This window comes from Halichoerus grypus, chromosome 1 (assembly GCF_964656455.1).
Source record: "Halichoerus grypus chromosome 1, mHalGry1.hap1.1, whole genome shotgun sequence".
In the NCBI taxonomy this organism is placed as follows: domain Eukaryota; kingdom Metazoa; phylum Chordata; class Mammalia; order Carnivora; family Phocidae; genus Halichoerus; species Halichoerus grypus.
Genome location: NC_135712.1, coordinates 141,130,006 through 141,153,314, shown reverse-complemented (window position 1 = coordinate 141,153,314; position 23,309 = coordinate 141,130,006). Strand labels below are relative to the sequence as shown.

The 23,309-nt window shown below is 40.0% G+C and overlaps 1 protein-coding gene across 21 annotated transcripts in view; it reads right to left on the bottom strand.

Annotated features, from left to right (window-relative positions):
- RBMS3 (RNA binding motif single stranded interacting protein 3) overlaps positions 1-23,309 on the bottom strand; it is a 1,332,425-nt gene that overhangs the window by 718,332 nt on the left and 590,784 nt on the right. For 4 of the 21 annotated variants that reach the window (XM_078072697.1, XM_078072687.1, XM_078072706.1 and 1 more), the window contains exon 1: positions 2,790-3,892. The exons of the other annotated variants lie outside the window; for them this stretch is intronic. In XM_078072697.1, the coding sequence (XP_077928823.1) occupies positions 2,790-2,864 (75 nt within the window). In that variant the 5' untranslated portion in view covers positions 2,865-3,892. Of the gene's footprint in view, positions 1-2,789; positions 3,893-23,309 lie in introns of those variants that run through there. 21 annotated transcript variants of the gene reach the window in all.

Here is a 23,309-nt window from a genome sequence, read left to right as displayed (position 1 = left end):
TTCAGTATTTTGTACTTTCTGAATGAATACAATAAGTCTTTCAGTTCTTTAAAAACTCCATAAAGATTTTTCACCCCAAACTAATGTCAGTAAATGGCTTTTTGTTGATTAGTTTAAAACACCTGAATTTGTAGGACAGCTTAAGTTATGATGTCCCCAGAATATTTTATTGTCAACCACAGAACTCTATTTTTATCAACCATAAGTATTCTTTATATATCAGCATCATTTTAAATAGCTATGAGTTTAAAAATGGACTATAACTATAAGCCAAGGCTAGAAAGACCGTAAATTTTATGAATTCCACCAAGGCTTACCAAATAAACATGAGCAGCATGTATTTCCTTCAAAAAATAGTATAGATTATATTTTAAGATGTAAGTATAAAAGGAGCAAAAACATGATACTGAAATAACCTAGTTGTTTTCATGCTATCCTGGGTCATGATAGTACTTTCTTACAGAGTATTCATGCTGTCAGAAAGTCCCCACATTTTAAAGTATGATTGGCCCTTCTTCTTCCCATTCCCTATGTGCCCAAGTTTCAAACCAGGGCACGTTTTCACATCTTCAGCTTCCAGGAATGTTATTAATGTCTGTCATTTAGTAACTACCGTAACAGTATTCGACAATGTCACAGCACTGTCCGAAATTTTACAACATAATAATCAATATGAACTACCACGATAGCCAAAGTAGCTGATCTTATATTCCCTACCACCCTGATCTGATTACCCGAATATCAGCTTAGGTCACCTAATGGATCTAGCTTCTTTAAAAATGTTCCAGAAGTTGATGGCTTTGACTAGCTTGAAAGTAACAAGATCCAGATGCCGCCTGTCTACACAACACTAAACTACACAGGACCCCAAAACAGATTTTTTTTAAAATTCCCTCTATATTTTTCAGGCTCTCCTCTTTTCCCTCACCACTCCACTTTCTCTCTTTACCCCAATCTCTCTCTCTCTCTCTCTCTCTCTCACACACACACACACACACACACACACACACACACACTTCCCATCAGTGTAGCTCATCCAGCATCCTGTCCTTAATATAATGTGCACGACATTATTTCCTGCTAGTAATAAGTTAAAAGAAATATCAATCAGGAAAGCAATTATTCCATTATTCCATTCATTTTTATCTAAAGTTTCCTCTCTGAATATACTTCATAGTAAAAAACAAGAACCAAAAAGAAAGCGTGAATTTTGAAACATTTGGAAAAATTTAGCCAAATGAGTAAAAGGGATGGAATGTCCGATATTTTTCATGGAACCCTTGGGCTTGTTTTTGTTTCTTTGGGGGATGAGAAGTGACTATAAATTTCCTCTTTTTAACTTGTCCTTGCTTTGCCATTTCCTTGACGAAGGCAGGCAGCACTCTCGACCCAATCCCCCAAAGAGTTAAAACTCAAGGCACTGGAGCAGGAAGGCTGGTCTACTTAAGCAGCAGCCGCACAAACTAAATGCTCGCAAAGGCAAAAAGCAACGTGCGAGTCGACCTTGGAGGGGCAGGGCGAGTCATAGAACGATTGAAAAAGAAAGGAAAAAAAGCAACAATTTTAAATATAATTCTGAAAGTCTGCTGCTTGGTCTGGTTTACAAATAGGCATTGTTTGATGAGACAGAATAAGTAAGAGCTAACTACAGCATGAATTACCAAATACTAATCACATCAACGAGTCCTGGTGACGGCACAGATCACTCAGGCACGCCTTGTTCACTCTGGGCATATTTATTTATTAAGAAGACAGTGGAGTCTGGCTAATGTGATACAAAATAATATCATCGGTAAAGAAATACAATCCATGCGAAATACAATCCATGCATTCAAAGTGGTAACTCTACCAGCATCCCCACCCCCCACGCCCCTGAATCAAGTCCAACGTAATGGACAAATTGGAGCCGTGATTTCACACCTGAGAGTCCTTCGTGTCTGAACTGCAGGATGAAGTTCATGGCTGGCGCTGCCCACTGCTCAGTTACGTGGGCTTGCCACTGGCCCTGTAGTGATCATTTGAGCACACACAGAAAGACTCAAGTATTTAACCAATTCATGTCCAATTATCACCAGTTACATTTCATCCTGTTTCAAGACCCAGGCCTCCGGATGGCAGCCAGCACAGAAAAACAGAGCTTCTAAAAGTAAGGAACATCACTATAAAAGCTCTAAAATTCAGTCTCTAGCGTCTCGATCGTCCTCAATATAAAATCAAATATGTAAGGCAAATAAAAAAAAAAAAAAAACACAAAAACACACCCAAACAAACTCTAAGGGACTGTAGTTAGCTGGACTATACCTTCCCACACCCTTCTTTCATCCTACACTCAGCGATTAAAAGTTTGAGTTGCCCCCACCCTGGTGTGTCCTATCCAGTGGGAAAAAACCTTGTAGAGCCGCAAACAAAGAACAGCTCACCAGAAAAGCCCCTGAAATTGTATTCTTGTGCCTGATCATCACTGTTACGATCTCCTTTCTAACAACCCTGTCCATCTGCAAAGCACTTTACTACGGATATCAGGAACGTTTTTATGTTGCCAAATAACAACAAAGGGACACGAGCGAAACTATTCTCTCTCCGAAAAGAGAAAACCACCATCCCAGGGCTTGCTTTCTTCTTAGAGTCTCCTCTGCCTCATTAACTCCATTGGTATGTTACTAATTTCAAAGAACCAGGAAGAGGTGATGGGGAAGGGGAGGTAAATAGTAATCCACATGCCTGTCTGTTTCCCATCCCGAGTGCAGAAGGATACCACACTGCTTGCCAGGCTGTGGGTCGAGCCATACCTTGGTTTGGAGATAGTGAGGATAGTAGTAAGTGTACTGGGGGTACATTTGTGGCTGATCCAGGCGTTTGCCCATGTAGCTGGAATCTTTATCTCCGAGGCAGGGAACTGGATGACAGGGTATAGTGCCCCAGGCCGAGCTTCCTCTTAAACCACTATTCCTGACAGTCCCGATGACTGATGAGGCTTCAGAGATCCCTCGTCTTCCACCACTCGCTAGTTCCAACACGGCAAGAATTTAAAAAAGAAACACACCAAAAAAAAAAAAAAAGAAAAAGAAAAAGAAAAAGAAAGAAAAAAGAAAAAAGGAGGGGTATCGGTAGGAAAAAAAAAATACAACAACAACACAGCCTCCCAGATCGTGCTTTTCTTCCCCCAGCTGCTAGGGTCCACTTGGGATGAGGCAGTTTGTTCTCTACCAGGCTGTCTGGAGTGATGTCAATTGCCAGCGTTTGTAAAGAGAGAGAGAAAAAAAAAAATCAAAGTCCTTTTAGCACAACTCCGAATCCTTGCAGATCAGCTTCCTGTCTCCTGTTTGTCTCTTTCCCCACCTTAAAGAAAAAGAAAAAAAAAAAGAAGAAGAAGAAAGAAAGAGAAAGGAAGAAGAAACAGGAAAAAAAAAAAAGAAAGAAAAAGAAAGGGAAAAAGAAAAAGAAAGAAAAAAAAAAACCTTGCACAGCTTAGTTGCTGCTGTCTCCCTCCCAGAGTGACATGGTGTTCGGGGCTTGTCCTGTCCTTTCATTCACTTCCCCTCCTTCCAGCCGGTGGGTGGAACCGAGAGAGCCTCTCCAGGGAGCGGCGTACGCAGTCCAGAAGGCTGCAGTATTTCCTCCAAGAAAAAAAAAAAAAAAAAAAGCCTGCTTCAACCCCTGCTGCAAGCAAAGTTCCGATTCCCTCTGCTGGCTATCTCGAATAGCAAAGCAATTTTTGCAGCAAAGCTGCTGCCGCTGGAACTGAACCCGGGCAACTCAAATGCGGGCGGTGGATTATTTCTTATCCTTCCCTCCATCTACCCCACCACAAGAGCTGCCCTCTTTTTTTTTCTTGCCAAGTTGCAAGGTAAGCCACACTGCTAAACAAAACACAGAAGACCACGGGAGGGAAGAGAGGACGAAGGGAGGAAGGAAGAGAGAGACAAAAATAAAAGCAGAGGGACAACCCTTGCTGGTTAAAATGGAAAAAGTGTGTCCCGGATGCTTTCAAAACCTGTTAAAATACGAAAGCCAGATGAATCCAAGACCTGGTTCAGAAACTAACCTTATACGTCTCGGAAGACACGGAGGATGCTAAGTATTGAAGAAATTCGAGAGTCTACTCCAGGACTACTATTGGCAAGCAAGCCATGCATCATCAGATCACAATGACCAACTTCCCATAGCAGAAATGATCATTCTTATCCTTATATCCATTTTGTAAACAGCAAAGGAGGAATCCCATTAGTTTTACGGGTGTCTTTATAAATAAAATCAGGGGTTCTCTCGCTGTCTACCTCTTTATGATTATTTTGATTCATGGATGCTTTAATCACTTTATTGATATCATCACAAAAAAAATCATAATTACTTGGCAGAGTTTTTCCCCACCAATAATAAGTAATATTCTGACATGTCTATAAGCTATTACGTTATGGTACAAATTGTTTCAGAGAAAATATATTTCCTTTAAGGGTCCCTTTTCAAGGCAGTCAAGGCTAAAATTAGACATGCCAGCCGTGTTTTGCTGTGAGTGCTCACGCATGCCCAAAGCGTGGGCAGACCAATACTGAGCGCCTCTCCACTTTGTCAAACCAGCTCTGTTCTCCCCAGCCCAGAGTTGCCTTTTCAGATAAGAGGTTCCTGGTACAAATCCAGCTTCCTAGTGAAGAAGAACAGAGAATTCCAGCCCAGTGTACAATATGGTGTCCATCCACATTCCAGTCCTGCCCACCCCTGAAGTCACTGGCTTCTCCTGGGGGTCTGATTATTGGATGTGTGAGTGCATGGATGTTCCTTGGAGAAAGATAACGATGGTGGGTAAATAGTTTTATGCTTGACTTTTGATAAGAACAACAACCAGAAAGAAGGAAGGAGAGAGGGTGGTAAGGTATGAGTTAGAAACCCTGATATCACTGTCCTTAAGAAAATTAAATCAACTCCACCAACATTGAAATGTGTTTTTCTGGGCCTCACTTGCCCCATCCAGAAAGTGGAAATGCTGCCAACTTATCTGGCTGGAGGTGGTAAACTGAATCAGATACTAAATCAAAACTATATTGTTTTAAAAATCATTCAGTGACATCTCATTGCTCAGACAATAAAGTCCTGACTCCTTAGAATAGTTTTCAAGACACTGGAAAACTCAACTTCATCCTCCAGACTCAGACAGTAAACTCTGCCCCTCACAGTCTATTACCTGAGTCACAGTGAAATGCTTTTGAACTGGAATACGCTCTCTCAGGGCCTTCTGTCATCTGCTCTGCCCCAGAGTGGTCTTGCATCCCCATTCAGCCCATCCTTCAGCTCTCAGTATGGATATCAACCCTCGCTCGGAGGAGCTTTCCCTGAACCCTCGCTTCCCTGCTGCACCTTACATTTGCCCTAATAGATTGCTTATCCTGGGCAACTGCCTGTTAATAGCATTTTCGTTTCTTCTATGATGCTCTAAAAGCATCAGGAAAAGCAAGAAAGTAGGAGGTCCCATCGTTCTCATTCACCTTCATATTTCCAAAACTGTCATGGAATCTGGCACAAAATGGGTGCTCTGCAAATTTTGCAGAATAAGATAACTTACAAACGATAAGAATTCCAACCCAACTCATATCCTTCTCTCACTATGTTTTAGTACATTTCCGGATGCAGGGGCTAGAGTGATAACACAGATCAGTACAATGTCCATCCCTCATAGAATATGTATTCTAGTGAAGGAGATAGGCAAGTGAACAGGCCATATAAATCAGGTAATATGTAGTACTGTTCAGAAATATAAAGCTAAGTAAAGAGAAACAGAGTCACAGGGATTCCACTTTCAATAGGATAGTCAGGAAATGCTCACCAAGAAAGAGCTGGGGGGTTAAAGGAAGCCTGGGAACCACACCCTGGGTGTTGGGTATTATGAGAGTACTTCTTGTGAGAGTCTTGGCTCCCATCCAAACTGCCTTCGTTCCAATTCTGCCTCTGTCAGATCACTCTGCCTCCTTTCCTCATCCGTCCAATGTCACTACACACTTCATACCGTTACCATGAGAATTCACCAAGACTAACATGCAAAGCATTTATAACACCTTGGAACATACTGGATCTGCTCAATAAATGTCAGCTCGTATCTGGGGGGAGATCATCCCAGACAGAGAGAACAGTAAGTAAAGAAGGCCTGGCAGCAAGAACATGTCTTTGACATGTACGAAATGGCACAGGGGCTGAAATGGAGCAAAGAGGAGTTAAGACTATCAAACGAGACTGGAGAGGTACCCTGGGCCAGATCATATAAGCCTTAGCGGGAACTTGGTGAGGAAAGCTAAATTAATGACAGTTAATAGTACAGCCAGGACTCTATCCAAGTATTTTGACTGCAGATCTAGTCATCTTCAACTATAGAATGCTGTCCTCCAAAATGACTTACTGAGGTTCCTCTGAAAAGCAAGACTTAAAAGATCAGGATCCTCGGTTGCTGCTGGCAATTTTGCCACTATGAACAAAGGATACCAGTATTCTTTTATTAACAACTGGCCTAGCTACTCCTTGGAAGGAAAGGAACAGTGTCTTATTTACAAATGAAAGACCAAATAAATAACTCCTCAACCCAAGCTATAGCTCACTTATATGTAAAGTCCCAGCATGTGTTGATGCTTTCTGCAATTTCTACACAAATTGCCACTTTCGAAAATGCTATTCTATTTCATTGGATTATTGCTATCTTCTTGGAATCAACTGTCATTAGCCTAAGCACTTTCACTGAACATTTAAAGCTTTTCTTAAATAATGCAAAGACAGTTTACCACTTGTGAGAATTATAAAACCTGTGTTTTATTATTTTTTTTTTCCTTCAGAGATACCAGTAGCGATCACAATTGTGGAGGCAAGATACTCATGTCAGAAATGGTTCTTATATCATGTCTGCTCTGTTGGAGAAGTAGCACTTTCCATTTAAATGATCAAGTTAAGGTAGGAGGTAACTAATTTAAGGCACTCTCTAAATCAGAAGACAGCTGTGTCCCATTTGCCAACTAACAAACAAATTTTGTACAAATCCAAGAGCAGCAAACTGCATCAAAGAGCATGGGCTCTTACAGATTCACGTGATTCACAGCAGAGACGGGAGAGGCACTCATTTAAGACAAGTCCTTGGTTACTAGGGTAGAGACAACATCTCAGACATTCCATCCAGAGATAGAGAAGTAATGGTACTGAAACAAGGTAGAGATGGAGATTCTCTTCTGGTTTGCTCTTGACCTATCCACTCAAAGAATAACTGGGTCCTCTCTTTGGGTGATTTATCTTTTAAATGACAAAGGCATAGTCAATAGCAAAAGAAAAGAACAGTAGAGAGAAAAGCCAAATAATAATAAGAAGAAGAATTGTGCTATCTTTGAAAGCAAGTATACTATTCTATCTTCAAGACATTCATGACCTTGAATAAATTAAAACAAACAAATAAAACCACAATTTGGTATTTGTTGCCCTCTTCATTCAAATTTGTGAAATCCCTTTCCAACACAGCAGTTGCCAAAGGGGTATTAAAGATAAAAGTTAGTTTAAAAAAAAAGACAAGATGGTAGATCACAAACTCTGATAGTAAAGTAGTGTTACAAATGTCTTTTCTCCTACTGGATACTTATCCAGGGCTTAGGAACATACCTGAGACAAACTAGGAGGAAGAGACCACTAGTGATGGTCCAAATTTGAACTATAATTAAGTGTAAAATTTTAATGTAGATAAAGACAATAAAAAATGGCCTTGGAAGAAAATTTCAAGCTTCAGAGCAAAATTATAATGGACTATATCTCAAGACAGTCAATCAAATAGAGGAGCAAGAATAATTTAAAACAATGAACATTATTAATTTCAACAAAGTTTTCCTGAGCATTTACTATGTGCCTAAATAACCAAGAATACCAATATAAAAATTATCACCCTTGTCCTCAAGTAGACTTAGCATCTCAGTATCTATCAAACATCAGTCATACATAAATGACCTAAATGCCTTTCCTCTTATCTTAATACCAAATTTTAATAACAGATATTAAATAATTTTAAGTTGATCCAATTTTTGAAATACATACTTCATTATAAATCTAAGCAATGATATACATGAAAACCCGTATTTATTTTGCTTTTATTATCTTTTTAAAAGATACTTAACTATCCTCTTCCTCTTTACATACACTTTTCATAGTACTTAATACTGTGGTAGTCACATATGTTTCTCCTTTACCACTAGGATTACCAAGACTCACATTTCTCCACTTCATTGAAATTAGGCATGACCATGTGACTTGCTATGGCCAATAAAATATAAAGCAGAAGTGACATATGTACAAGCTTTTAACTGTTGCTATTTGATTCACCAGCCCACTCTTCCCTGATGGAAGCATGTGCTTATATGGAGGCAGCATCTTGAAAGGCTTAGAACAAAGAGTCACCTGGACCGGCCATTGACTTGTCATGAGCAAGAAATAAACCTTTGTTGTAATTATGCTAATGAGATTTGGTGACTTACCACAGCATCACTTAGCCTGCCCTGACTAATAAGACATTACTCATAGTTTGATTTTATACTTGTTGATTTCCTTCTTTGAGCATCGTCCCCACTAATATCTAAGCTCAGGAGGACAAGGAATTTATCTGTCATCTCCACTGTTATATCCTCAGCACCCAGTCCTTGGGATTTAATACACATTTAATAAATGTTTGTTAGATAAAGGAGTAAAATGCTCGTCTAAAATTATCTTTTTTATCTATCAGTGGTTAAAATGCAATACTTCATGAAGTAGAAGGGAAATGAGGCATGTACTCAAAATGTACATTATTCTGGGAGGAGAACTGCTATAAGTGTAACTATGAAATGTTCAGAGGAGGGGAAGGCTTTTCTGTACTGACTATAAGGAGGGGGTACTAGGTTAAGAAAGATACTTAAGAGAAAAAGAAGCTCAAGGAGAAAAGAATCTAAAGTATGGATGGCCTACTATACACTAGACATTGTACTAGAAGTTCATAAAGGTTTCCTCAGTTAAAACGTATAAATTCCTGGAAAGTAGGTATGATTCTGCATACTTTACAGTTGAGAAAATTAAGAAGGAAAGGGTTTAGCTATCCTATCCAAGTTCATCCAGTTATAACATGGTAGAGGAATGTTCCTAACTCATGTCTGCATAAAGCCCAAACCCAGATTTTTTTCTCAGCATCATTTGGTGGAGATCTTAAATGTTTTATTCCGAAATTGGATTAAGATAATCTTTGTGTTTACAACAGAAAACTCACAGTATACATAAAAGTCCTAAATAAGTCAGTGTGTCTTCATAGAAACAGATGGTACTGAACAGAGAGAAAAGCGGAAAAAAAGAACATGGCCTTCTATCAAATAGCATAAACTCTATTTGGACCACAGACGTGATGGTTAATTGTATGTGTCAACATGGCTAGGCTATAGTGCCCAGTCTTTTGGTCAAACACCAGTCTAGATGTTGCTGTGACGTATTTTTTGATGTGGTTAACATTTAAATCAGTAGACTCCGAGTAAAGCACATTATTCTCCATAATGGGGGTGAACCTCATCCAAAAAGGTAAAGGCTTTAAGAATGAAGACTGAGATCCTTTAAGAAGAAAGAAATTCTGTCTCCAGACTGCCTTTGGACTCTAGACTCAACATCAACTCTTCCTGGGTCTCCAGCCTTGACAACCTGCCCTGAAGTTTTGGGATCTGCCAGCCCCCACAATCACGTAAGCCAACTCCTTAAGACTCTCTCTGCATATAAACACATCTTACAGGTTATGTTTCTCTGGAGAACCCTGACAAATACAACAGGTTAATAAAATGAAAGGAATGGCAGCAATTAAGTTCAGTGATATGGGCACTCTTATAAATTCCTAATAAATGTCTATAATGTTTTTTAATAGAGCTTAACAAAATGTATAGCCTTAAAAATCTTCATCCTTGTCACCCAGTAATTTCGGTTCTAGGAATCTAAAACAGATCATCACTAGACGTTTAGGAATAAGTAACTGGAGAACCCTGAGTGTCCAACTCTAGTTTGGTTAAATAAATCACAGTATAGAGTATGATTCAACCATGAAAATGATACTTAGGGAACATTTTAACATATAGGAAATGCAGAAATCAAATAGCTAATGGAAAAATCAGAATACAACCTGTACACACAGTAGGTTTTCAACTATGAAATAAAAACACATAGACAAGAGAATAGAAGAACCACATCAAAGTAACAACAGTGGAAATATTTCCTCCGTGGTGGTGCTATTAGTGACTTCACTTTCTTCTTCTTTTCCCCCCAAAAATTTTGGCATTTTTCCAATTTGTCTTAAAATGAGTATATATTTCATTATTTAAAATAAACATTATTTTTGAAAGAATTTTTAGATAAGTATATTCCTAAGTATCTTTTTTCGTTTTTAGCTGACAGAACATTTTTAAACACCCAGATATGACAACATCAAAATAAATTACGTGTGTATTTTAAATAGCCATTTCCTTCTTACCTGAAACAGATATCACTAAAGCTAGCAAACTTAATCCTAATTGATGCACTGAGAAGGTTTAGAGGCCTTTCAGAGGATACAAGAATTGGTAGAAAGTTCAAATTTAATGACAACTGGCAATGCTTAATATTTCCATTCCTCTTTACACTCAAACCAGGTAAACCAAAAATGTCCTCATATTAAGTCTCTTCTTAAGAGAGTTGTACCACAGTGTGTCCCTGAAATGAATCTATACAGTGTTCCAGAATCTCTGGTTTTGTTATAATGGTAAACTTGTTTTTTTCTTTTTACATGAGGAAACATTTAAACTTTTTTTCTTAAGTTGTTATTCAGCACAATAAAGTACCTGTCAAGAATGACAGATGCCCAGATCCCATCCCTGGTATCAGAAAATTCCACCTTAAGAGAACCAGACAAATGAGCAAAATACAAGAGAAAAGGAGACCAAGGCAGTTCTCCTGTGTCCATGACCAGTGTGTACAGGGATCGAGAATAAGTGCCTAGCAACTTTATAGTAATTTGTCAGAAGAATTTTACGTCTCTTGTCTCCAAGAAATAAAAGTTTGGACTTGTATTTTGAAAGTCTGCACTTCATCTTTCCAGTAGTTGCTATTGTACATTACAGAAATATCAGCTAAGGTCAATTAGAAATAAACAAAAACCTGTCTTTCATGACAGATAGTTTGAAAAGTGCTGATCTAGAAAATATACAATTGTCTTATTTCCTTTCATTTCCATTTGCACATTTCTGGTGGTGGAAAAGTTGCATTGATGTGTTTTCTGATTGCGATACAGGAATAATGAAACTCACATGAACTACAAAGGAAAAATGTAATTCCCTCAAATTTACTTTTCTTGTCTTCCTAATTCACTCTCTTTTCTTCATCTATTTCTTACCCTCTAACCTATGTCCCCTTCTTGACCCGAAGGACAATACTGAAGAGTACAAAACCCAAAGCCAGGAGACGTGAAACTTGCTGGTTGGAGACTGACGCTGGCCAGATGGATTCCCCAGCCGGAGCCTCACGTGTAACATGCAGGTTGTAATGAGGTCATCTAAGGTCCCTTCCTGACTTCGATATTCCATGAGGCTGGGATGCACTGGTTGAACTAAGATGAGACCGCGTCTTTTTGGCCACAGGGATACAATGGCTGGCCCCTAGGGTGGATAGCGAGGCTCAGGCCAAGAGCACAAGCTTGACACACATGAGCCAGGGGCTTTGTGTGACTCCCAGTGATTCCCAGCAGCTGCAGGCTGGGAGGCCCCGACTCCAAAAATAGCCCCACAAATTATGATTTGCCTTCTAGAGATGACATCTCTGTGAACAGCTCTAAATCACGGCCATACGCTTAGCTTGACATTTTTGCCTGTGCCTCGAAAACAGTTCCATCCCTGGAAGTCTAGATGCACCATCCATCCCACCGAGAGGCTTTCAGTATTCTGAATGTTTATGCTCATTATGCAGTCAGGAAACATAATTATTCGTTTTTCTTTAAGGAAGTTTATGACCGAAGGTAATGGGAGGAACATAAATGTACTGACTGTTTACTGAGACTCATAAATGCTAAGAACACAGACAAATAATTGTCTCTTGGAGATTTGTTCTTGTAGTGTAGAATCTTCATTTTTAGCAATTTAACTACTGAAAGTTTACCTACCTTGAGGAGAATTATTTAGCGGGAAATAAAACTTAGCACCTATTTCATTCCCTGCTTCAACAACTTTCACCCTTTCAGAAAACCAGCTTTCACAGAAAATATGCAGAAGGTAGCCTGTTATATAGGGCTAGTAAAACTAAGAGGTAATTAATACAAGCTACACCTCTAAATAATAATGTCAAGTTTTAACATTTGCAGAGCTCTGGATCAACATTAACTAATAACTTCTCTGTTTTCCTCTGTGAGAGATAAACTTTGTTACTCACAAATTATCAAGAAAGAAAAAAAAACAAATAAGTAAAGAAATCGGTTCTGTCAATTAATAAAAAAAAAAATGGTAAAGCTCAGGTCAGAATCTAGCAAGTACAAGCAAATGCTTACACCTGTTCAGAGTTAAGAAAAATGGTCACTTATGACTAGGATGGGCCATTGGTCACACTGAGCTCATCTCAGGAGACCTTCCAGGAAGGTCTGGCATGGCAGGGCAGGAGACACCAGTGTGAAGTCCCTGGACTTTTGGACTCCTGATCTCCTACCTTAACTGCCACAATGACAGGTACATGTGTGTATGCGGGGGAAGCAGAGAGGCTGCAAGTAACTCAGTGTGTACATGGCCTGCCTGTAGCTTCCTCCCTCCCGCCACAATGGACAGCTGTGCTCAATTTGTCAGTTAACCCTGCCTTCCCCCCTCCAGCAGTGGCCCTACTGTCAGGTTCCCCAAGGCAAGGTTCAGGTTCTTGGCAAGCAAACAGAGTTAAAAGTGAACCACTCCCACAAAGGAAAAAATAATAATAATAATAATGCTGAATAAGACCCCTTACTGGCTCATCTCTTTCCCTTCCTCTGCACATCCAGTGGGAAAGAGAACTGACAGCTTGTCAGGATTGGCTGCATGGAATCAAAGAGTCCCTTGCATGGACTCCCATCCAACCATGATCTGGGGTCAGATGCCCATTCTTCATCTGTCTCTGACAAGTAGGTGGGGAGCTTGTGCCAATACTTGGGTTCACACCAGTTTGAAGATTAGGACAGAGTTTTCTCTTCCCTCTTGGGAGAAAGGTACACACGTTACCAGGGAGAGGGAAACAGGCAGGGACCACCATGTTAATGTGGACCCAGGGATCCCATGGTTCAGACAGTGGTAAAGGCCGCTGTCCAGATCCAGCTTATTTATTTTTGCTGAAAACTTTAAAAATTAGTTTCCTGGTGAAGAAACACTGTTGTGTCAGGATCCCTAGAAAAATCATACAGCGTTATTCCAAAAGGTCTTAATGGGAGGATCTATCCATTCTGACCAGGGATAAATGTATTCGATTCAATATGTTTGGTTTGGGAAATCTCTTTTTGTCAAATCCAGGATAACCAATTGTCCATTATACCATGTCCTTGCTAAGAAAAGCTGATGTAGAAATACTTAACCACCCCATCCATAAACATTTCTTTCCTCCCAGAGCAGAAAAGGCTGATCCTCTCAAGGCCTAATGTTATTTATTTTCCAGTGAACGGATATGATTTTTACACCGGGTCCAGTTTTCCTTTCACATTTTTTAAGTGCCTGCCTTTTAAATGACTCCTAGAACTAAGATCCTGACCACTTGCCCTTGTTAAATATTTGGTGATCCTTTTCCCCAACAGATGGGAAGGGCCTCCTGATATGCCCCTGGCCTAATTTCAATTTGGGTAATTGCATTCTGTCGACTTGAAATTTCCCCACCAGTTTAATCTGCCTGGGATATGATGCCTCATTCTCGGTCCTGAACTGCCTGGCGTGCCGTTGGAGGCTGGGGAACAGCTGGTGCATTCCACCCCAGAAGTGGATGCACTTTAGTGGCAGGTGCAAAGGTTTTCTTCGGCCGAATACAAATTCTAACCTACGAATAAGCCTCATGGATGCTTTTTTATATTTTTTTTCAATGAACATAGCTTCCACAAAACCAAAAATATAAAAGCATCCAAAGCATAAATATGAATGGAGAAGAAAATACACTTTCACTAAAAGCAGTCTATTGTGTGATCATTTTGCACTCCATGAATCTTATAATGCTTCTAGATTTGAATGTTGACAATAAGGATAAATAATTCACATAAAGCAGACAACCATGCCTCTTCTGAAAGAAAGAATTTTGCACACACATACACGTACACACAGGGGCACATGGATATGTGCACACATCCGTACATGTATGTATATGTGTGTGTGTGCACACGTCCCAACCCTTACTGCCCCCTGGAGAGTCCTTTTTAGTTGGGAATAAAAACAGCTTTCCCCACAAAACTACCATGTTAGGCATTCTATGTATATCTCATTTGAGTAGGTGAGACATTTAATTGTAATGAGCTTATCTCCTGTAACAAACTGGAATCTTAAAAGGTATCCTATCCATTTCTGTTTCCCTAGCACCTAGAACATAATAGGTACTTAACAGATGAATTAAAATATAGACCTACATAGGGCAAACCTAATGAGTCTTAAGCCCTAAGCCCCCAAATGCTCTTTAAGGACTGCAAGTCAAGGTGTATTTTTTTAAGGCATACCCAGACAAAACCCCAGGAACGCTGGTGGCCCGAAGTCACATCCCTTTGGCCACCTAAGCTCTAGGGAACAGTTCCACGCAAGCACAGGCTCACCTTGCAAATGCCCAGTGCCATCTCTCAGAAGTGGCTGCCGGAGGTGGTGGGCTGCAGGCTCAGGGTGAGGGCACCAAGCCAACACCAAACCAGCGGAGAACAGGAGCTAGTAGAGAAATGCTGCTGCCTCCCAGCCTTCAGGCAGACAATTCTAGAAGTCCTTCCATACCTTCTCAGGATCTCTTCATAAAACTGAGCCCCACTGACCAACCTCAGTTTTTTTTTCTTTTTCTGCAATCTTTTTAGCGGTGACCTTGATAACACACCATTACATTGAACTTTTCTCCTTCCCCTCTCCCCACTCCCTCACTCCTGCTTCAGGGAATCACATCTCAAATGGACTATCTGCTCCCTTGCCTCAGGGGGTGGGGGTACCCAAACTCTAATGACTTAGGACATCACCACCATGACGCTGACAGTCACACCAGCAGACTATCCACATGAGAACATACTATTCCCCCACCCTTCATTTTCTTTCCCTGTCATAGGACAGATAAGCAATACACCAAGTGCACCCTGATATATATAGGCTGGCAGATTATATGCTATGTTTATGCCAAGAAAATGGAGGAGAACTAAGATTGTGCCTTGATGTGTATTCGAATATGTTAATATTAAACATTGCAGCTTTAAATATCCTACCTTACCAATGACTCAGGAGTCATTCCCAGAGTCTCATAATTAGTAGGACAGTCCAGATTCTGCCTCATTTTAGCCTCTGCAGGTCACCATAAATTAGCTTAGAGGCCCCAAGCCTCTGTATGACTCAAGCTGACTTGAATCCTAATTTGTATGATGCAGCAATCTTGGCAATGCATTTGCATGCTTAAGTCTTATGCTGTACTGGCCCTTGGAAAAAACATATTTGCAGCAGCACCCGTCTCTGCCATCCTTGTTTAGTGTAGATCATCAATGGGTAGTGTCCTAAGAGTAGATCCTCCAGTAGCCTCTTTTTCCTCTGGTATCTTCTAAAAATGTAAGAAACCTTACTAGAAGCCCCAGCCCCCAACGGTCTGCTCCTCATGTTTCACTGGACAAAATGGATCACATGCAATTTCCTAACACATTCACTGATGAGGGAGATGGAGCTGTAACGATTGGCTGAGACTATGTAAGACACACCTCCCTCTGAGCCTAGGGGAAAGGTCATTGGCTCCAAGCCAATGGTGGCAACGGCTGGAGAATGGAGTGTACACCAGACCTGGAGTCCTCCTGAAAAGAAAGGGGGACTTGAAAGGGAATTAAAATCAGTCAGGCAAGATGCAATTGTCTTCAACATAAATTAAACTTGTTATCTATCTTCTCACCTACATTAATTATCACACTCTTTTCTCTGATAACATTGTCCTTCCTTAATTCACCACCTAGACACTCCTTTTCAATCAAATTTTTGCTGGCTATCCATCAATCTCCAAAAGTTAACTGAAAAAATTAACATCACAATGATAATGAGCTTAAGGTCTTGCTCTCCTTGGGGGCATTTCTGTGCTAAAAGGGCGTTCTGGAAGATATAAAGATCTTCAAGATCTGTAAGAACAAAGTAATAATGATAGTACGGCAGGCAAGAAAAGACTCAAGACCCAGTGTGATCCTCCTACCACCTTGCTCATCCCACCATGCCCTGCTGCTCACTGTTAGCACCCACACTGGCCTCCCTACATTCCCTCCAAGAGGCCAGCATACTCACACCTGGGAGCCTTTGCACTTGACTTCCCTCTGCCTGAAACAAGCTTTCTCTAGATAGCCATAGGACTTAATCCCTTGCTTCCTATAGTTCTCTTGCACGTATGCCACCTTATTAAAAAGGTTTTTCTTGATCCCCTTATATAACAGTACCTTCACTTCATTCTTTATCCTATTACCCTACTTTCTACATATTTGGCACTTACAACCACCTGACATGGTATGTATATGTTTACTATCTTTCTCCTAAGTAGATAGTAAATTCCATGAGACTAGAATTTATATTTTATTCACTGTTGGTTCCTCTGAGCCTAGAACAGTGCCTAAAAAACATAGGCATTCCACTGCTAAACACTGCTTAACCTGGATCACAGCAGAAGTCAAGTGGGACCTAATCCTGTGTAGTCATCTTTCTCTGTCATAACCCTTGATGCCCATAGTAAGTCTAAGAAGGTCATATTTTCCCTCTTTCACCTACCTTCCTCTAGGCAAGGCTTTCATTTTCCAGGATGAGCTGTGTATGTCTTGAAATCTGAACAGTATCTATCTTTCTAATATGAAATAAGAGGCAAGTCCCAACTTAAGACACATCGTACAACTTGCAATATTACCTAATTAATAAAATGTGTTTCATTTCTGATTAAAATTTATTTTGCATGCCAAAAAATAGTCATAAAAACATTATCTCAAAGCCACAAGGAAATAAGGTAATATAATTATTCAACAGTAACTTCAGAAGTAAATTACCATATGACTTGGAGCTTCCATCTAATGCTGTAGTTGAGACAGACACACAGACACACACACACATGTGCGCACATTGTTTCAGAGACTTCCAGGCAAAATGGTGATATGAATACATGGTCATAATCACCCACAGGAAACTATGAAAAAGTCTATATTGAATTCAGAAAAGGACGCACTAGGAACCATACATTTATACCAGAGAGCAGGCATGATTTCTGGTCGTTGTGGTATAAATATGCCAAATTGAAAGGAAGGGAACCATACCACAGTCACAGGGAGGTGAAAGAACAACCTATCTGAGATAAATATGAAAGAGAGTCCAGCAGAACCTAGTTAACACTCACTGTCTGTGTGGAGACAGCGGTGGTAGTGCACATCTGGACCCTAGCAGCATCTCTGGGAAGCCTGAGAGAGCAGACACCTTCATGAGGAGCCTGCCTAGGCCTTGTGTTACGTGAGCATAGCCCAGTCAGTGTAGGAGGGGAATCAGGGTACCCTGACCTCAGATTTTGACCTCAGAACAAAGGCACCCTTGCCTGGCAAAGAACAGAGCTCTGACCAGCTAACTCTTGGCTTCCTCACCAAACTTGGGGAATAAACTCTTCAGCAAGTCTCCCGGGCGAAGGGGCTCTCCAGTGGCAAGATGAAAGCACAGCAAACAAAGCAGGTCCCTTCTCTGAAAGACTTCTGCAGGCCACCCCCCCAATCTCTGATAGCACCCAACCCAATTCTCAATTGTAGGTATTGGGTAATATATCCTTTTTGTGGAATGCTACATCACTTTCATTTTAAATATCATATTCTCAACTAATATTTAAGGATGTAGAATATCCTTATGTCATGACGTATGTTGTATTAAGTGAAAAAATGCCTACACTAGTCGGTGGTATCGGATTACAACTTCAAAATATTTTATCCGTATAGCATACACATAAATCCATACAAAAGTACTAGAAAGATAGACTCCATTATGGTTACAACAACAACAACAAAAACTTGAAGTTGTTTTTATTCTTCTTTCCATTTTATATGTTATTGGAAAGAGATTTAATTGGCCCTTCATTCCAAATATATCCAGAACCTAAACACTGCTCACCACTGCTAACACCCTGGTCAGAAGCACCATCATTTTTTCACCTGGATTAGTGCCTTAGCCTCCTAATAGGCCTCCTGGCCTCCATTCTCATAGTATATTCTCTACACAGCAGCCAGAGTAAGCTTTTAAAAATGTGAGTCAGATTCCTCTGCTCAAAGCTCTCCAGTGGCTGCATAACACACTCATTTCATAAGCCTCTCCATCACTTTACAGATTTCTCCTGCTATTGTCCTTGTACCAAGTCCAGGAAGATGAGACTGGCCTTCTTTCCAGTCCTCAGACTTACCAAACATTCTCTTCTCTTTGCACAGGCTGTTCCTGCAGCCTAGAACACTCTTCCTTTCAATAGCACCATCTTCAATCTTTAATGCCTCCTTCCCAAGCAGCCCAGCCATTGCCCCAAACACCCCATTCCTCCCTCTGTGGTCACCAAGACTCCCTTCCTGGGGCCACACTGCACAGTTGGGAGAATTAGACTCTCATAAAATAGATTGGGAATCGTGCCCACTGACACTGTGTGTGATGTGAAGACCCCACTTGCTTTTACTATCTCTCTCCCCCTGTGAGGCTGTCAGCTGCATGAGGGTAGAAATGTCTGTGGAAGTCATGGCTCTCACCCCAGTTCCAAGAACAATGGTGGCACACAGTACCTGCTACTGGATGAATGAATCACAGGATAGTAGAAATAGAAGCGATTTTTATTTTCTTCTGTAAATGATCTCTATTTTCCCTATTATTTCTAAGACCAGAAAAAAAAAATTACTAAAAAGAAAAATGTATAATTGCTCATTTCATTTCTCTTGTTCTTCGCCTGGAAAATAAATTTCTTCTGACTCAAACTGAAGAACTAAAGGAGATCTGTTTAAACTATTGTTGAATCCAACACCCACTAAAACATCTCTAAACTCTGCAGTTATTTCCATGGGTTTTCCCCACTCCCACTGATTTTGGTGTAGTTTCTGATCAGTCACGATGGCAGGAGATGACCCAATTTCATAACATCTGAAGCTATTCCATTTTTCTATGATACGATTCCATCATGGGCCAAGTTGAATGGTCCAGCAGAGAGATGCTCTCACATTCTCTTAAAAGGTTATCCTTTGGGCTTTCTTTTAAGATATTGTTTCTTAGGAGAAAAATTGAAGCTTATATCTAAGGACAAACTATATGATGAAACTTTTTCTGTTACCAGTCCTCCTACCCTCACACATGGAAGAAACCGTTCTGAAGACTCAGACTTTCAGCTCTAAAAATGTTAATGACTGTAACTAAATTTGAACTTATCCTTAAATCTGCTTTTAAGTATTTTTAAAATAAGTTAAGGTATTAACCAATTGAAAATTTTGATAATTTGTAAAATATCTCAGAGCCAACTCTCTGACAGCAGTAGATAAAACAAGGCCAACAGACAAAAACCATAAATGAGATTCATCTTTTGCCTCTCTTCACTTTATTTAACATTGCAGCAATTTCCTCTGGAATAAACAATTCAAAATCGAGCGAAGACATACCAACCATAGAGGAGAAAATGAGTCTGGTCAACAGAGATTTGGGACCTACCTTTAATCCTTTAATAATGGTCCAGAAAATAATTTATCTGTTGCTGTTATTTTGTATCTGGCAATTCAACCAAAGACATCATTCTGTCCTCAGCAGGGATAGTCATTTTTACCCTAGCCTCTGTGGATAACTTTATATAATTTATGTAGTTTTTAATTTTGGTAATAGCAACTAGGTGGCTAAGGCAATAAGCCCTTTTTAACACAGACTAAATAAAGAAATCTCTCATATTTCAATTAACTAACTGAACCAAATCATAACGAGTATGACTGTTTCATTTCATTTGGCTGTTACTCAAAGAATGTTCACTTAAAAAAATGTTTCATTGTTAATATTTATAATGTTCACACTAGTATTGTAAGTAATACTATAATGTTCATACTAATATTGGAAAATTAGAAAAACACCAATCTGTGACAAATGGCCATTACACCAACCAAAAATCTTGTTTTTATTGAATTAATGGTGTTGTCCTTGGCTTTTTACCTCTAGAAATGTAGCAGGTGCCAGGGAAGCAATGGGTAGGGATGAAAGATGGTGTGTCATACAAAAGTACGCACGCATGGCCCCATTTATTTAAAAATCTTTTGAAATTTTCAATAGTCTCACTAGTTTTATGCTTTATGCTGCGGATTTTTTTTTTAAGATTTTATTTATTTATTTGACAGAGAGAGACACAGAGAGAGAGGGAACACAAGTGAGGGAGAGGGAGAAGCAAGCTTCCCGCTGAGCAGGGAGCCCGATGTGGGACTCGATCCCAGGACCCCGGGATCATAACCTGAGCCGAAGGCGGGCACTTAACGACTGAGCCACCCAGGCGCCCTTATGCTGTGGATTTTTAAAATATGCAGGTAATAACACTATTTCCAATATCACATATGCCATCCTGGCAAATCATAGTAGTCATTGAGTAACTATTGATAAATGTAATCTTTTCTTAGGACACATAATGACTGTGTATGAGAACATCATATAGTTGACCTCGATTAGATGTAAGTTTCAAAAAAGTATGTAAATTCTGTCAAAAGTCCATCCCTAAGATCAACTTACAAGTACATACAATTCTTACAAACACTTGTATGTACTATATTAAAGTTAATAATCATTTTAAATAACCCATTATAGAATTAATTTCTGAGATTAAACTTAAACTTAATAATCTAATATTGTCAACTTCTAAATATAAACTTCTTCCTACTTGTCATTTGGCCATCAGTATTCATAAATTTCCAACTTTCATGCACACCTTTTTTTTTTAATTTTCATTTCCACTTCTCTGATAGCAGGTTGTGTCATATAATGGACGATATGGAAGTTCTGCATTCTAGTTAATAGGAAGCATTTCGTTCTCCTTCCTAGTTAGAGTGATAGAACATAAAATGATGATGTGTCTTATAATCACTGCTTCTTGAATTCATTGAAATACAGGAATAGACATAGTTTCCCTGGCTCACTAACTAGATTTGTAGTATAATACTACACCTGGCTGAAAGTTGGTTAAATACACTCCAGGACAGACCACTGAAGGGCCCACGCTCACACACAAGGTACTTAGCACTTCGCTTGGCAAAAAGCAAGCTCTCAACAAATGAGAACGACTGCCTTCTTTGATATGAAATATCTGAGTATGTGTAGCAGATGCTGATCCTGCCCCTGCTGATCTCCTTTACTGAGCTCCTGCTCCCATGCCCTTCTCTTTTCTGGAGGCATGCCTTTAGCCTGAAGGACCCACCCCACCCAGAGTAGCCTGGGAGGTTACAACTATCTGCCTCCCTGGGGGGGTGGCTCATGACCAGAGGTAGAAAAGCCCAGCTCCTTTGCCTAAAAGCAGGCAATGCTCCTGTTCCAGAGCTTCCCCTGGGATAAAGCTCAGCTGGGATTCTGAAACCATGCCCTCGCCTAACTCCTCCTTTGCCCTGCTCTGCTTCCCGGATCAAAGTGTTTTCATGAGAGCACTCCTTCAAATAAATCACTTACACAAGAATCACAAGTTTTTCTTGTAGACAACCCTACCCAAGAGTATGTTTCCTCAGGTTTCGGCTGGGTGTGGTATTTCTACTGGTTTCTACAAGGTGTTGGGCCAGCATCATCATATGAAAACAACACAGTTTTCATATGGGGAACCATATGGGGAACCATACGTAGGGATTTACATGTCTGCCCTCAGGGTCTCAGAGGGGAAACAGATATGTAAATAAACCATCACAAATTAGTAAAATGCACATATATGAAAGGTGCTATAGAAATACAGAAGAAAGAGTGAATAACGCTGCCTGGGAATTCACTGAAAGCTACATTGAGAGGGTGAGATTTGGGTTCAATCATGAAGTTGCTCAGGCAGACAAGGGGGGAAGGCCGAACCAGAGAGAAAATGCCATGTGTTAACAGAGGTTTGAGAAAGCATGTTGTATTCACAAATCTGCAAGTAGGGCGGTGAGCAGGGAATCAGCTGCAAACTGGCACAAGACTAATGTGTGTATGTGCATATATACATACACACACAGAGAATTACATGCAATTCACGATCAATTACATGATGGAGAACCAGAAAAACATAAGTAGGAAAATGACATCGTTAGATTTCTTTAGCTTTTTAAATTAATTATTTTTTTATGTAAAGTAAGCATAAGAAAAAAACTCAAAAGGTACAATAAGATATAAACATTGAGTTTAATAAAGAAGATTCTAGCAGCAATATAGAGAATGTATGGGAATGGAGTGGATCTGCGGGAAGGAACACCAGTTGAAAGATGGGAAGGGGAAAGGTACCAGAAACTCCAGAGGCTGGGAGGATGCAGGCGCTAGAGGGTCTGATCTGTAATTAAGTCGAGTCATACGCTCAGATGTATGTTGGGGTCATTCCGTTTCTTGCACTTAGTAGGTAAGCAAGCACACAGCCAGACCCCCTACATCATTCAGGATAGGTCAAAGAGTATGGAACTGCATGTGAGAAAGACAAGATAAATTCTCAGTCATCTGTCAGGCCCTATTACCAGCAACAGGGTCCCTCTGTGAAAAAAAGACATTTGTCTCTCCAATGGGGTGAATGTTTCTGAATCTCCAGCTCTGTCAAAACCATTCCCATGCCATTGATATCTTGCATCTATTCCTTATATTAAAGGGACTTGTATTCTTTGATTTCTCTGTAAATCACTATTATGCTTTTGAAAAGCACACAGCAATCCATTACAATATCCCAGGGAAGAAGTGATAAGGGTCTAAACTAAGACAATGATCTAGGGAAGGAGAAAGGGGTGGAAGGATGGGGGTTGGGCACTGAAAGATTTATTTGGTAAAAATAAAATAAATGCAAACTGGCTATCCTTTGGAAGTAAGATAGACTGAAGTAGAAAATACCTATTTATGCCACCTTAAAAATCCTCATGCTTAGAAACGCCTCAATGTTCGCACACTAAAATAATATTAAATAGCCTGTTGTTTGTTAAACCACAAAAG